Source organism: Alligator mississippiensis, chromosome 9, assembly GCF_030867095.1.
Source record: "Alligator mississippiensis isolate rAllMis1 chromosome 9, rAllMis1, whole genome shotgun sequence".
Classification (NCBI taxonomy): domain Eukaryota; kingdom Metazoa; phylum Chordata; order Crocodylia; family Alligatoridae; genus Alligator; species Alligator mississippiensis.
Genome location: NC_081832.1, coordinates 61,276,379 through 61,290,199, shown reverse-complemented (window position 1 = coordinate 61,290,199; position 13,821 = coordinate 61,276,379). Strand labels below are relative to the sequence as shown.

Genomic DNA, 13,821 nt, shown 5'->3' with positions numbered 1-13,821 from the left:
GTCACTATTTTTTTGCTATTTAGCTTTTGCAGAAAGAGAAGCAACAAGCTATCTGAGAAGGAAAAAAACATTTCTAATAATTAGGTTTTTGTAGTCAGCAGACAGGACTTGCTTCCATTCTCACTTATCTAATAAGGTTTACCACAGAATACAATAAGGTTGTAAATAATCTTGTATTTGCTATCAATTAGCATCATTACCTTGGATTCATCCATCTCCTGCTGGAAAGTTATGAGAATTCCTCGTGTTTGTTATTAATGCATAATGCAGGATGACAAGAACTAGTAGCACAAGAGGGGAATGAAAACATGAACTCTGGATTCAAATGTTTTGGCAGGGGAATGTTTGGGTATATTCTCCACATTTATTTCTGTCTGATCTCCCACATCAGAACTAAGGTAATTTGCAGGGCTAGATGGTTGTCAAAAATCCTCTCATAGAGGCCTTCCATAAATGAATGAACATTTGAAACTTCAAAGTGATTCTAATTCAAAACTAGTTATTTCTGAGCTGTACTTCTTTGTGAGCTTTACAAAGCATGCAATTACTGTTTTTATTACCTATATAGCAACACATAGGTAAATGGGGCTTCACAGAGCAAAATTACATTATCCGATTTTAAGAACTACATTGTCTAAAGATAGAACTAGTTATTAACTTGAGACAGAAAAAAATCAATAGATTAGCCTAAAAAATAGTAATATCACATCAGTGAAGTATACAAGAAAGTTGTTGTCTTCTTCTAGGAAGAGACAATAACATTAAAATAAATATCCTTAAAGCCACAGCAGCTTTCAAACTTCAGATTTCCATTAGATTATGTGCTGTCTTTATTAATCTGTGTTAAATTGGTAGGCTACAGCTCCCTAAACAGTACAGAACAGCTGCACTCTTGAGTCGTTCTATAGGAAAGCATTTTCTTTTGGTAAAGGGCTCACTACAATCAGCATTCAGTAGGACAAAACAGAATGCATTTTTATATATTCACACAAGGTGACTATGATTTTGCATAAAATATTAATAAAATTAATTCTTACACTTATCTAAAAACCTAAATTCGTCAGAGCTACTTTTATGAACAAAAACAATTGCATATGCATGGTTAATGTTAAACTGTTTCACCTATAAATATGCAGAGATGCCATCCTACTTACATGAATTCAATGCATTATTTACCAATGTGCACAGTCAGCTCCACAAGCCTTGGCTGACTCAAATCTCAGGTGAAAAGAAATCCTTTGTTTCATGTATAGTTTTGTGTAAAAAAAAAAGGCTACATTTATCCTGGAGTCAGGGACTAGCAATAGCAGCTTTAAAAGGGAGTGTGGGTCTCCTCAAAGGGCGATGCTCAAAGGCTCCCTTTGGCAGGGACTGAAATGGGGTGAATTGATGGGGGTTTTGTTTTTGTTTCTTGCTTTAGCTGAACGATGTGTTTTTCCTTGTGGGGACAACCAATGAGTTTTAGAGACAGACACAGCCTCCCTTTTAAAGTGGGGTTTGGCTTGGAAGGAACAGGAAGGAGGTGGGGGAGAGGAAGTTGGATGTTACTAGGGCCAGATTAACACATAGGCAAACTAGGCACATGCCTAGGGCCATAAGTGAAGAAAGGGCTCAGTTGTGCTTATTTTACATATTATAATTATTGTCTGAAAAGTAATATAAATATATACTATTAAGTAGGGGCCCACGAGTTTGTTTGCTTAGGGCCTGCTAAAGGGTTAATCCGGCCCTGGATGTTACAGACTATGGGTGGGAAGGAAATTGTTGTTTTTATTGAATGCGAGTTGGAAAGCAAGGTTGGGTTCAGTAGAGGGAGATTTGGTCAGAGAAAGGGAAGTGGAAGCAGGTGGGGTGGGGTAGTTTGCTTCTGAATTTACCTTTTTCCCTCCTGGGTGGAATGGGGTGGGAGCTTATTTGCTTTTAGTTTAATATTTTATTTGTTTATAATAGATTTCCTCTCTTATTATAAGCTACCCTGAGAATTCTGGGGAAAGGAAGCCTATACATCTAATAAATAAATAAATAAAATAAATTAGCACCCAGCACTTAGAAAATGTTGTTATTGAACAGATCTTACCACCTCCAGTTATAAAAGATAGCCGTGGCTGGAGTCACATGCTGTATATACAGAGAGGAGTGCAGTGTATGCAGAAATATTTTCCAAAAAGATATGGACTAGAAATTTGCCTAGTTTATGACTAGTAAAGACTAAAATAACCGAGTTTACTATAGACATAGTTTCCTCAAGTTGAGATCTTCACTCATCTCCATGGAAGCTCTCAGGAAAATCAGGGCAAATCAACAAAGAGCATTAAGGTGGTAAGAGGAGGAGCATTAGCAAATATGTGTTTCTCCATTCAGGAGTAAAGTAATTTGGGGGAGTAAGCTATAGAGAAGTTAGGTCACTTGAATCCTAAATGGAGTCAACCACACGGAGGCAGGGAAGAAATGCACTTTAACGTACATGTATCTTCTTCAAAGCTTAATTTGTCTGAACTTTCCAATGCACCCTTGTACAGCTAGCCCCTTATATGAATTATATAGACCATGGATTTACTCCTCTGTATGCAGTAGTTACTTATACCATATACTCTGCAACATTTACGTCACTTCAGTAATTCTCCTTCCTTTTTAGCATCTGATGAAGTCTGCCCCCTATGAAAGCTTATGCCTTTCTGAACAAGTTAGCCCCTAAGGGTGTGTCCAGACGAGTGCGCATGTGCCTCTTGCAGTGTCTCAAACCCCTTTGAGATGTTGCAAGATGCATGTGCAGGAACAAAAAACCTTCCCTGTGCTCCGCAGGGGCAGAAAATTTGCATATCCAGGTACCAAAATAAAACCCGGGTGAAAAAAGCATGGCAGGACACAGTCCCGGACTGTGCCCCGAGGCAACCAGAGGCTCGGGTCCTCCATGGAGCCACTCTGGTAGCCAGCCAGAGCATCTCTATGCCTGGCCCTTGCCCCATTGCTGAAGCACGCTGCCTGCCCATGCAGGTCAAGCAGTATGCAGGCTGCAGGCACCTGGACCCAGGCTCTGTGAAAGGTAAGTAGGTGGTGGTGGTGGGGCTGGAGGGCGGAGCGGACTATGGGGGGGGGTCCCCCACCTGGCCCCAGGCCCTAATAACCACCCCCAGCCCCAGGCCCTGCTCGCTCCCTCAGCCCCCCTCTCTTCCCCCAATAGCCCTCCCTGCCTGGTCCCAGGTCCCACTCGCTCCCCTGCCCAGCCCCTGCCTGGTTCCAGCTCCCAATCACTTCCCTGCCCAGCCCAAGCATCCTCACACTCACTGGCTGTAGCAGCAGCCATCGAGGTCACCAGGGCCTCATGGCAGAGCCCCTATGCACAGCACAGGGCGGCGGGGATTGGCCCTGGCCGTCTGACACTCACACTGCCAGTGCCACATCATTCAGGTGCAGTCCTGCATGCTGTCTGGCAGCTCGGGGCCATTCCAGCTGTCACCTGGAGTCCAGTGCCGCTCAGCCCAAGCGGCCCCGAGTTGCCAGACAGCCTGCAGTGCCCTGCCGAGCCAAGCTGCACCTGCAGGATGCAGCAGCGGCAGTGCGGGTGCCAGGCAGCCGGGGCCGATCCTTGCTGCCGCCCGCCATGTGGAGGGGCTCTGCTATGAGACCCTGATGGCCACTGCTACTACTGGTGAGTGCTGGGGGGATGCTGGGGCCAGGCGGGACAGCAAATGGGGGCTGTAACTGGGTGGGGGGGGACACAATCGGGGGAGCAAACAGGGACTCGGGCTGAGGGCTGTAGTCCCTGTTGGAGGACTTTGGCCTCTGCTGCAGGGGTTGTAGCCCTGTGGGAGGCAGTTCATGAACTGAGGGGGGGGCTGCACCCTGCAGGGAGCTGGGGACCCAGCCCTCCTGAGCAGCCCCTCCCATATGCCCCCCCACACTCAGTCCTCCCACAACCCACCCACAAACCCCTCATCCACATACCTGGCACAGAGTCAGGAGTGAGGGGACTGGGGTGGGGAGAAGGGTGTGGGTTGAGAATGAGGGGCAGGGGGAGGGCACTGGCATATCAGTGCTGCTCAATGCTACACATCCTGGTGAGTGAAGTGGGTAGGAGCAGCTCTGATTTTTCTATGACAAAAATGCCAAACCATATATTTAGAATTAATTTTATTATGATGACAAGAGTCACTGGTAGGCTTCCAAATTGCTTCAAAATTGTAAATATATCAATAATACACTGCCCAACTGATTTGATCTCTCCCTCTCTCTCCCTACATATACATGTCTAGTAGTCTTTTGTTTTATTTGTGGAAGAACATGGGTTTGAGGGCATGTTAAAGAGTGACTTTGGGCTTTTTCTATCAGGGATTTTGCATTTTAAATAGGGAACATCGGAATTCCTGCTAGTGAGCCTAGTGGCAGGACCTAGGAAGAGAAGCCTACTCAGAGCTGGCACCCAGGACCCAGCTGGAGGTGGATGACCTCCTGGCCACTTGGGACCAGGAGGACATGGTTTGACAGTTCAAAGCAGGCCACCACACTGAGAACATCTTCTGGGCAATAGCTGCCCAGATGGCTGGGTGGTGGTGCCCATAGCAGTAGCGCTGCACAAAGGCCAACTGTGCAGGCACAGCCCACTGGCAGCTGGCTCAGAGGTACACATGCCTCTACTGGTCATGCAGTCCCCATCTGGGTCTGGCAGGCGTGCAGCCTTGGGGCCACGTGCTGCTGCAGGTGGCAGCAGGTCACAGTCAGGCAGTAGCCCCCACTGCCAGACTGCTGCAGTGCGTAAAGATTTCATAGACATTAGGGCTGGAAGGGACCTCGGAAGATCATCGAGTCCAGCCCCCTGCCCAAAGGGCAGGAAGTCAGCTGGGGTCATAGGATCCCAGCAAGATAAGCATCCAGTTTGCTCTTGAAGGTGCTCAATGTAGGCGCTTGAACCACCTCTGGAGGCAGGCTGTTCCAGACCTTGGGGGCTTGGAGAGTAAAGAAATTCTTCCTTATGTCCAGCCTGAAATGGTCTTGTAGTAGTTTCTGACCATTTGACCTAGTCGTCATCCCTTGGGGTGCTCTGGTGAACAAACGTTCCCCTAGACACTGGTGGTCACCCCTGATAAACCCATAGGTGGCCATCAGATCACCCCTGAGCCTGCGCTTTTCCAGGCTAAAGAGCCCCAGGGCTCTCAGCCTGTCATCGTAGGGTCTGCTTCCCTGACCTCTGATCATGCGTGTGGCTCTTCTCTGGACTCTCTCAAGCTTCTCCACATCCTTTTTGAATTGTGGAGCCCAAAACTGGACGCAGTACTCCAGATGTGGCCTCACCAAGGCCGAGTACAAGGGGAGAATGACATCCCAGGATTTGCTTGAGAAGCATCTATGGATGCAAGCCAGCGTTTTGGTCGCTTTACTAGCCGCAGCATTGCACTGCAGGCTCATGTTCATGTAAAGGGTGCAGGGAACTCTCAGGGCTGCTTCAGCAGTCCACCTGGTATAAGAGGTAGTGTCTCCAGGTACCAACTGGCTGGGCCTCAGAAGCTCCTGAGAATGAGTAGCCCTGAGCTACTTGCCAGGGCAGTTTTTTACATAGGTGCTGGTCCCAGCTTCTATCTCCACCTGCCTGCAGATGCGGGATGAGCCAGGCAGGGTTATTTTGCCCCAAGTGGCACAATTTGCCCCACATGCATGTCCAGGCATGTGTGCTGAGGCAAAAGCCCAAGCTCAAATTTGCACTGCTTCTATTTGAGCTGCTGCAAGTGCACGTGCCTGCATGTGTGGACGCACCCTAAGGTGTCATCCTCACTTGGCTTCTGCCCGACTCCAAGCTAACACAGCTGACTACCTATCTTTTCCTTTTAAAGGCAACAATAATTACAGAATAGAATGTGCAGAATTAAAGGGTGTTTTTATTGAAGAAAGAAATCAGAGCACTTTACAAGCTGAACTAAATACTCATGATATAGACAGAGTATTGTGATGATGAAAACAAATGCATCAGCCAAAAGATACGCAGCCATTGCTGAAATACAAACTTGAGCAAAAGGCATCCCCTTGCTTTCTGAAAGGCATTCGCTGTGGGGTGCCTTTTGTCTCCCATTGTAACATCTCACATGGAGATGGAACTGGGAATGTAAGTTATCAGACCAAACCCACCTTCCCCTCTTTTCCCATATAATTAAAAGGAAACAAATATTTTCAAATGAGTCTAAGCACCACATGCATCTTCTTTAAATGGGTATTTAAATTAATGGAATAAGAAAGTAAGTTTTGGCAAGAATTGTCTTCTTGGTCCGGTATTTAATCCTGAAGTGTATGTTACCAGCCAGATCCTTGTTTTTCATTTACTTCGACTGCAATTAAATTAGTCTGAATTTTTTTTAAGGACTTGGATTTTGTGGGTAATGAGTCAAGCAGCATTAGCACAAAACATGCTTAGGTGCAGCTGTTACAAAGTTTACCAAGTGCAAAAATTCCAAATCAATTTCAGCATAAACAGCATAGACTTACTCCTACCATATGTTTTTCTATATGTTTGATATTCTTATTATGGAAGTATAGTACCGCTTCCATTAAATGGTAGAAATTTTTAAAAACATAATGAAAGCACTGGAAACGTCTTTTATCTAGAGTTAAGAAGTGTTAAAAGCCGACTGTACGAAAGTAAATCTTGTGCTAGGACAGCATGGCCACCAGTGGAAAAGTTTTCAACTAGCCATAATTGTGCTTTAGTTGAACCTCACAGGTGACTGCCACAGCACAACAGGTAAACACTCCATACCAATTAATTCATTTATGAATTTTGATTGCAAACTCTTTAGGACAGAGACAGTATCCTCGTATGCATTTGTATAGGGCCTAACACAATGGGGATGCAAATCCTGGCTAGAAACACGAGGTGTTACTGATATGGAAACAACCTATTCTGATTCCATCATGATTCCTAGAGGAAATACTAGATCAGGGATGTGCAACTTGCAGATGGTTGGGGAACACCTGCACTGTGGGCTGTACCAGCCAGAGCAGCATACTACTAAGGTCTCACCAGGGTGATCCATGGTTTTCCAGGGCTACATGCTGCACAGATGCTCTCCCAGCTAAAGTGTGAATGTGCATATGTGGGTGTTCCTGCCCTGCCATACTGTGTGCAGGCTGCTGCTGCTGCAGCCAGAGCAAGGGAAGGAAAAGCAGAAATGCAGAAGCCCAGGGGACAACTTAACCCAGGGGTGGGCAAAACATGGCCTGTGGGCCAGATCTGGCCCACGGAGGGGCTTTGTCCAGCCTACGGTGGGTACCTTGGTCCCACCTTGCCCAGGCACTGTCCCACAATGGTGTGTCCTGCTGCCCCCTGGGCACAGTGGGGCTGGGGTGGCTCCACGCTGGACTTTCTTTCTAGACAGCTGTTGGCCCCAGCCCCAGCCCCCAGCCCGCAGGTGCTGGCAGGGACCTGCGTGCAGCGCTGCCCTACAATATACAAGAGTCAGACTTCATTTTGAACTATTATGCAGTTACTTCTTTATATACAATACAAACACACACAAATCAGGACAAAAAACTCTTTTTAAAATAAAATTAAAATACGTTATTATGGATGTTAGATTTTTAGTATACAACTTGGGTTTTTTTTCTGGTGCCAAGATGGCAAACCCTCTTCCCAAAAGGAGTACTTCCAGGGCAAGGGCAGGGATCTCTGGCAGCAAAGGTCACGGGCCAGGACTTCCAGTACCAAGATGGCAATCAGGGGGCAGGTACCTGTCAAGGAGTGGGGCTACGTTTGTGGCCCTTGACAGCTCACCGAAACTCGTTAAGCAGCCTCCAGCCAAAAGAATTGCCTGCTCCTGACTTAACCCCTCACAGATCACATGTGGCCTACGCACTGTAGGGCTGTGCGAAGCTTCGGTCAACAATTCAATTCAGAGGAGATTCAGCCCGATTCGGTGGCTAAATCTCCAAATCAGTATCGAATCAGGAGACCCTTTAATCTCTCTGAATCGGATCAGAACCCTCTGAATTGATTTGGAGAGATTCAGCCATAGACACAACTTTAAATGTTTTTTCTACATACCTCAAAGTACTAGGAGGCTCGTGAATACAGAGATGCTGGGGCAGATGGAGTGTTCCACAGAAGCGCGGTGGGGTCCCCAGCGTGCTCGGCAGCAGACCCAGAAGTGGACCACCAGAAGCACTTCTGGTCCAGCTGGGGAGTGTACTGGGGACCCATGCTATTCCGGCTTGGCGCCTGGTGCCTTCTGGGTCTGGGGGGGGCACCTGGGGTCCCCCTGCGGCCAATTGCCAAGCCAGAGAGGTGTGGCGGGGCCCCCCAGAGCACTTCCTGGCAGACCCAGAAGTGGAATGGAAGTACTTCCGGTCTACTTTCAGGTTTGCCACTGAGTATGTGGGGACCACCCCCCATGCTCCTGTGGGACACACCATCCATCCCAGCATCGCAGCGATCACAAGCCATGCCTGGTACCTTGAGGTACATAGAAAAAAATATTTAAAGCTATGTCTATGGCCAAATCGTTGATTCTCCAAATCAGCATTGGATCTTCAGATTTGGCCAAATCGAATTGGGGACAGTGAGCCGAATCAATGAATCAAATCACTGTCCCCGATTTGGGCCGAATCCAAATTGAATACGGCCCGTTTCGCACACCCCTAGTGCACTGCCAGTTGGAAAGCCCTGTACTAGATAATCCTCAAGCTCCTGTATTGTTTCAGCCTGTGTTCCAACCCTTAAACACATGGCTGCAGTTCCTAAGTATGCAAATTTAGTTGCACTCATTGCAATCTATCCAGAGTCAGTAAAAATTTCATTATGGCTTGTTCCTATGTTCCCTAGTATTTAATTCTTGTATTATCCCTCCCACAGAACTATGATTCTGGATCCTCAGGATCCTCCCTATTATAAAGATGCCTGTGTGCCAGTAGGAGTTAGCTAGCTATTTTAAAAAAAACAACAAGCTTTTTATAATCATTTGAAGGCCACCCAGCCATTTTGCAAAACCTATCAAAACATACAAATACTGTATTTTCTTGCATACAGCACACAACTTTCCTCCCAAAACCAGCCCCCAAAATTGGGATGAGTGTGCTAAGCAGAGATGCTGATTTTCTGACTGCGATACAAGGACTCTGCTTTGATTCATAGTGCATCAATCGTTGCATTACTATTCAGGCAGTTGATGGAGTCAGCTAATTTAATGGATTGCTACTGTCCACTCAAAGAGGTTGTTAATGACAGTCTTTCCTTTCTAATGTCCTTAATGTTCCACTAGTCCAGCTAATATTTCTTGGGACAATTCTGCTGTCTATTAGGTGCTCCTGGTCTATCTCCCCTCCTATTTTCAGCCTTGGAAATTTTTTAGCTCTTTTCAGAATCACGGATCTACCTGTGAAGGTCAGTCTTCAGCTGCAGCTATGGTTTCAGCTTTAGTTAAGCAGCTAAGGAACGGCGAGTCAGCTGAATATTAGGTTCTGTCCTGTTAGGCTCTGTCCTATTAGACTCTATGCAGTCATAACGCTAGAAAAATATATTTTCCTTCATTCTGCCTTTCAAAAACAAGATGTGTACTATATTCCAGGGTTTGTTATACATGTGAGAGAATATGATAATTGCTCATTTGACATTGCTTTCCTTTGCATGTATTTAACCAAGAAGAAAGGCTGCAAACTCCTTAGAACTTGGGTGGAAGCCTAGAATGAAGCACAGAAAATAATCGTTTCACCTATTTCCACACTGAACTTGATCCACATTAATCAATGTTTAAGTTCTCCTGAACTCGGTGCTACTTTTGTCTGTATTTGAAATTCACTTCACCCCTCCCCCAAGTCATACAGTTATATTACTGGTCTTGTGCCTTGGATCACGAGGCTTTCAATTTATCTGGTATAGAGCCCTCTAATGCAGAATTTTGTACTAGCTGGAATACTGATTTTTTCTGTGGCATATTTTACATAACAAATTTCATGAGGTGAAATTTTCAGCTGTTATACTAACAATGCACACTAAAAAAGAATCCTAACATGGTTTAGCAAGCATTTCAGTTGAATGCAGAGATTTTTAGAATTTTGCAGGATTTAAAGTGGTGAATTTCATTTAATAGCTTCACTTGCAGTGGCTTGACTATCTAGTCCTCTAATATTCCTTAATGCCAATACAAAACAGTTCTAAAATGCTTAAAAAAATTAAACAGTATCTTCTAGTGCTAAATAATAGGCATTAAGTTTCATTTTTTTCCCCTGATCATTAAGACTCTTTGTATATCAGCATCCACTCTGAGCAGTCCAAAGAACTTGTAATTACAGGGTTGGCTACTGAAGTTTTTGACAATTTAGAGGGATTTTATTCTGGGCACCTGATTAAAAATAGCACTGGAGTCAAACTTTTTAATATAGGTAAGGCTAGTATATTTGTTGCCCACTGCAAAAAAAACAGATTTTATGTCCGAATCCAAAAATAATTTCACCTTGTAAATTATTCCTCATGCAACAGAATCGCAAGAAAACTGTTCCTTCATTCTTCTTTTTTTTTTGTTCTGGCCCTAAAGCAGCTTGCAAAATTAGACCCAATCATCGTCTGTCCAAAATAAAAACAAGAGTAATATAAAAATGAACCTTTTTTCTTTTGCAAGTAATATGCCAATATTTGCTACCAGTTCTGTGATCAAGTCCCATACAAAGAGTCATATTTTGGTTATATTTCAGGGTTCTAGGTAAGTAAAAACTGCCTGGGAAAATGGGCAAAAATATTATTATAGTTTAAGATGTCCTCAGTTTTTAAACTGAGATTATTCTGAGACCTTAACATAGATTAAAGACAAAAAACTACCAACATCATTAGTTTTTCTTAATTTGTTTTAAATTGCCAATTCTAAACTACTGCCATATTATCTCAGATAACAGTGGTTTAGCAACCACAATGATTTATCATAATCTGAAAACATTAAAAAAAATTTAAGCATAGAAAAGGAAAAAAAACTGACAAATGGAAGAAAGTCTTGGCATTTAAGAGACCTGCATCTGGAATGGCAAGAATAAATCTAAATTGCTCAAGCTTCCAGCCCAAGGAAGCCACTGAAACGTATATATTTTCTGTAGTTGCACTGTTTGGGAAAGCTAGTTCTAATAACAGTTAAAATTAGATCCTGATTGGTAGTGTCCTTGGTGTTCAGGGCTCAAGTTAGTTTTATTTCTGTAAAGAGCAGCTCTGTAATATGGTTTCAGACTGTCCACCTAGACAAGACAAGGTACTTAACAGTCCAAATACTATTTCTCTTTAGCTTAAAATGACATTCAGCAGAGGTATATTCACAAAAAATTAAAATTTTCCAGCCCCAGACCTGCAGCAGGATTTCAATGCAGAAGGACCCACAACAACTTCAGGGATTTAGGACCCAATCTTATAATGAGAGTTGGTGTGCTGAGACCCACGGAGATAGCTTATATACCAGAGTAACAGTTCAAACATTAAAAGCCAAGATGGATCAGCTAAAAAGCATTTTTAACCTCTCCCCTTTTCAGGAGAGGGGTAAGGAAACCTATAGATTTTTCTCATCATGAATAAAGTTCAGTGAAAAAAACTGTCATCAAATTATGCCCCGACTCAATTTTCTTGTTGATTAGAGCTTTAGATGAATAGTATACCAAAAACTCGGCCACTGACAGTTACATACCAAAAGCCTCTTCATTTGGCAGCAGTGTATGAAATTCACCCCTGTTCCACACAGACACACACATCCGATTTATTTTTATATACTTTTTAAAAGTTTCCGAAGTCTCTAGTTGTGTTCCTCATTCACCTCACTGTAACATAAACAAGGACACCTATAAAAGAAAGGTTCAAAATAAGAGCATAAGAGCAAGGAAAAATGGTGTGAAAACTTTAATCTGGCTTTTATGGGAAGTGAATGGAATTTGCTAACTTAGGGAACTCAACTAGGTAGTTCTTATAGTTAAGAGGTAAATGAGGGAAAGGTGGGATATTATTACAGGCTGGGAGCAGACTCAAACAAATGAAATTCAGCTCAGAAATCTGGCAGGAACAACAATCATATAGTAACAGGTAAACTCAGAAAAGAGTTAAAAATCAAGGTTAGATCAATAGGTACAGTCTTCTGCTTGACAAGAGGTGTCAGTTTAGAAAATAAAAAAGGTTATGTCCAACAATTACCACCTTTGATTTTGTGCAACACTTGTTACAAGCTTTAAAGCTTTATTTAGGAACACTTCCAGGTTTAAGTATGAAATGGTAGCCCTCCCAGTAGCATTTGGTGGTAAATGATGCAAATATACAACAAGAAGCTAACAGGGCTTAAATAATATTTCTCTTTCCGTCTTGCTCTGAAACATAGGGCAGAATCTAAATCCAACAAGCGTTTAGGGAAAACAGCACCAGGGTGTGCTACTACTAACAGCCAGCAAACCTTATTAACATAGATGATTTCAGCACTTGTACCATATTTAAATGCGTTATTTTTTCCCAAACAAAGAAAAGTCAGGATTGGTGTACTGAAAAGATTCACATTCCTAACTTGTGCTGAAACATCTCCTTTAAGATGACAAAAAATAGCAATGTTCTATAGAGTAACAAAGTACGTGAAAATAGTATTTGAGGGGAACCAAATCTGGAGAAGCCACAAGAACAAGAGAGTTTGTATTTGATCTTAATCTTGGTAACTGGTCAATTCTTGAAGCAGATTTGCTTCCTTGAAACTGGCACTGATGGTTGGGATGAGATCTCTGAGAGCGTTGCCTGCCACTTGTGGCCACCTCTGTTCTAGGCCTGGTGGTATGTTTACAAATAAAATTAATTAAAGTATATAGCCAAATGCCACATCATTCAAGTCTCATCTAACAGGAAACCAACAGCAAGGTCCCAACATCTGCTACTGCTCAGAAAAAGAATGACATTCCTTTTGGGGTCTACATACTAATCTAGGAACTTTGTTTCCTGATTTGGATAAAATCCTTATTGACCAGACACCATGTTTAGAATTCTCTGCTAATGAAACTAAAGCAGTTGCAGATGATAGCAGTCTTTAAGAATGCATAATTTTCCTATTAAATGAAACCCGGCACATTTTAGATTTAAAAGAAACCTTTCTAATTAAAACTAGTATAATATCATACTTTTCCATCTCTTAAACACCTCCTTTCCAAAGTAAAATAGTATATCATATTCTAAAGTGATATACAAAACAATGTAAGAATTTAATCAGATGATGTCACTTTTGACTCGAGACCAGTTTCTAGAAAGAATGGTGCTTTTCTTTCCCCTGCAACAATCAACCACTGTCACTCTACCTGATCATTCTTATACGGTATCTGATGAGACAGGTCGTTTTTATATTTAAATATACAAAGAGCTCATTGGTCCTTGCGAGTTCAGATATAATACTACAAGACTGTGAAGCAGATTCTTCTCAGTCACAACTCCGACATAGAAGTAAGGGGTTGTCTTTTTCAAAAGACAGTGAAACTCAGTTATAATACTGTAAGTAACCCTAACTCTGCAAAGAGAAGAGGACTAGCAAGATCCTGACAAATTAGGAATCAGATTTCTCCTTACATAGTTTCAGGTAGGTAGACCAAACCCATATTAAAAGGAGGAAAGGTCAGAGAAAAGACCTTGCTCTTGCCTACCCTAGGACAGTCAATTATATTAGCAGACTGAAGGATATGGACTGCCTTTTTGTGTGGTTTTTGACTAGCATAAGAAGCTCCTGGTTCACAATTTTTGCTCCTACGTGCAACAATACTACAAAGGACAACCACACACTGAAAGTGCATTTCAGCAAAAGGTAATTCTGAGTGAGATTAATCAGGCAGAATCCTCAAAGCAACCACAACATGAGATGA

At 43.2% G+C, this 13,821-nt stretch overlaps 1 protein-coding gene across 2 annotated transcripts in view; it reads right to left on the bottom strand.

Annotated features, from left to right (window-relative positions):
• UBTD2 (ubiquitin domain containing 2) overlaps window positions 1-13,821 on the bottom strand; it is a 94,804-nt gene that overhangs the window by 65,991 nt on the left and 14,992 nt on the right. Inside the window, exon 2 of one of the 2 annotated variants that reach the window (XM_019478525.2) lies at window positions 11,637-11,787. The exons of the other annotated variant lie outside the window; for it this stretch is intronic. Within the exon in view, the coding sequence (XP_019334070.1) occupies window positions 11,637-11,700 (64 nt within the window). The 5' untranslated portion in view covers window positions 11,701-11,787. The remainder of the gene's footprint in view (window positions 1-11,636; window positions 11,788-13,821) is intronic. 2 annotated transcript variants of the gene reach the window in all.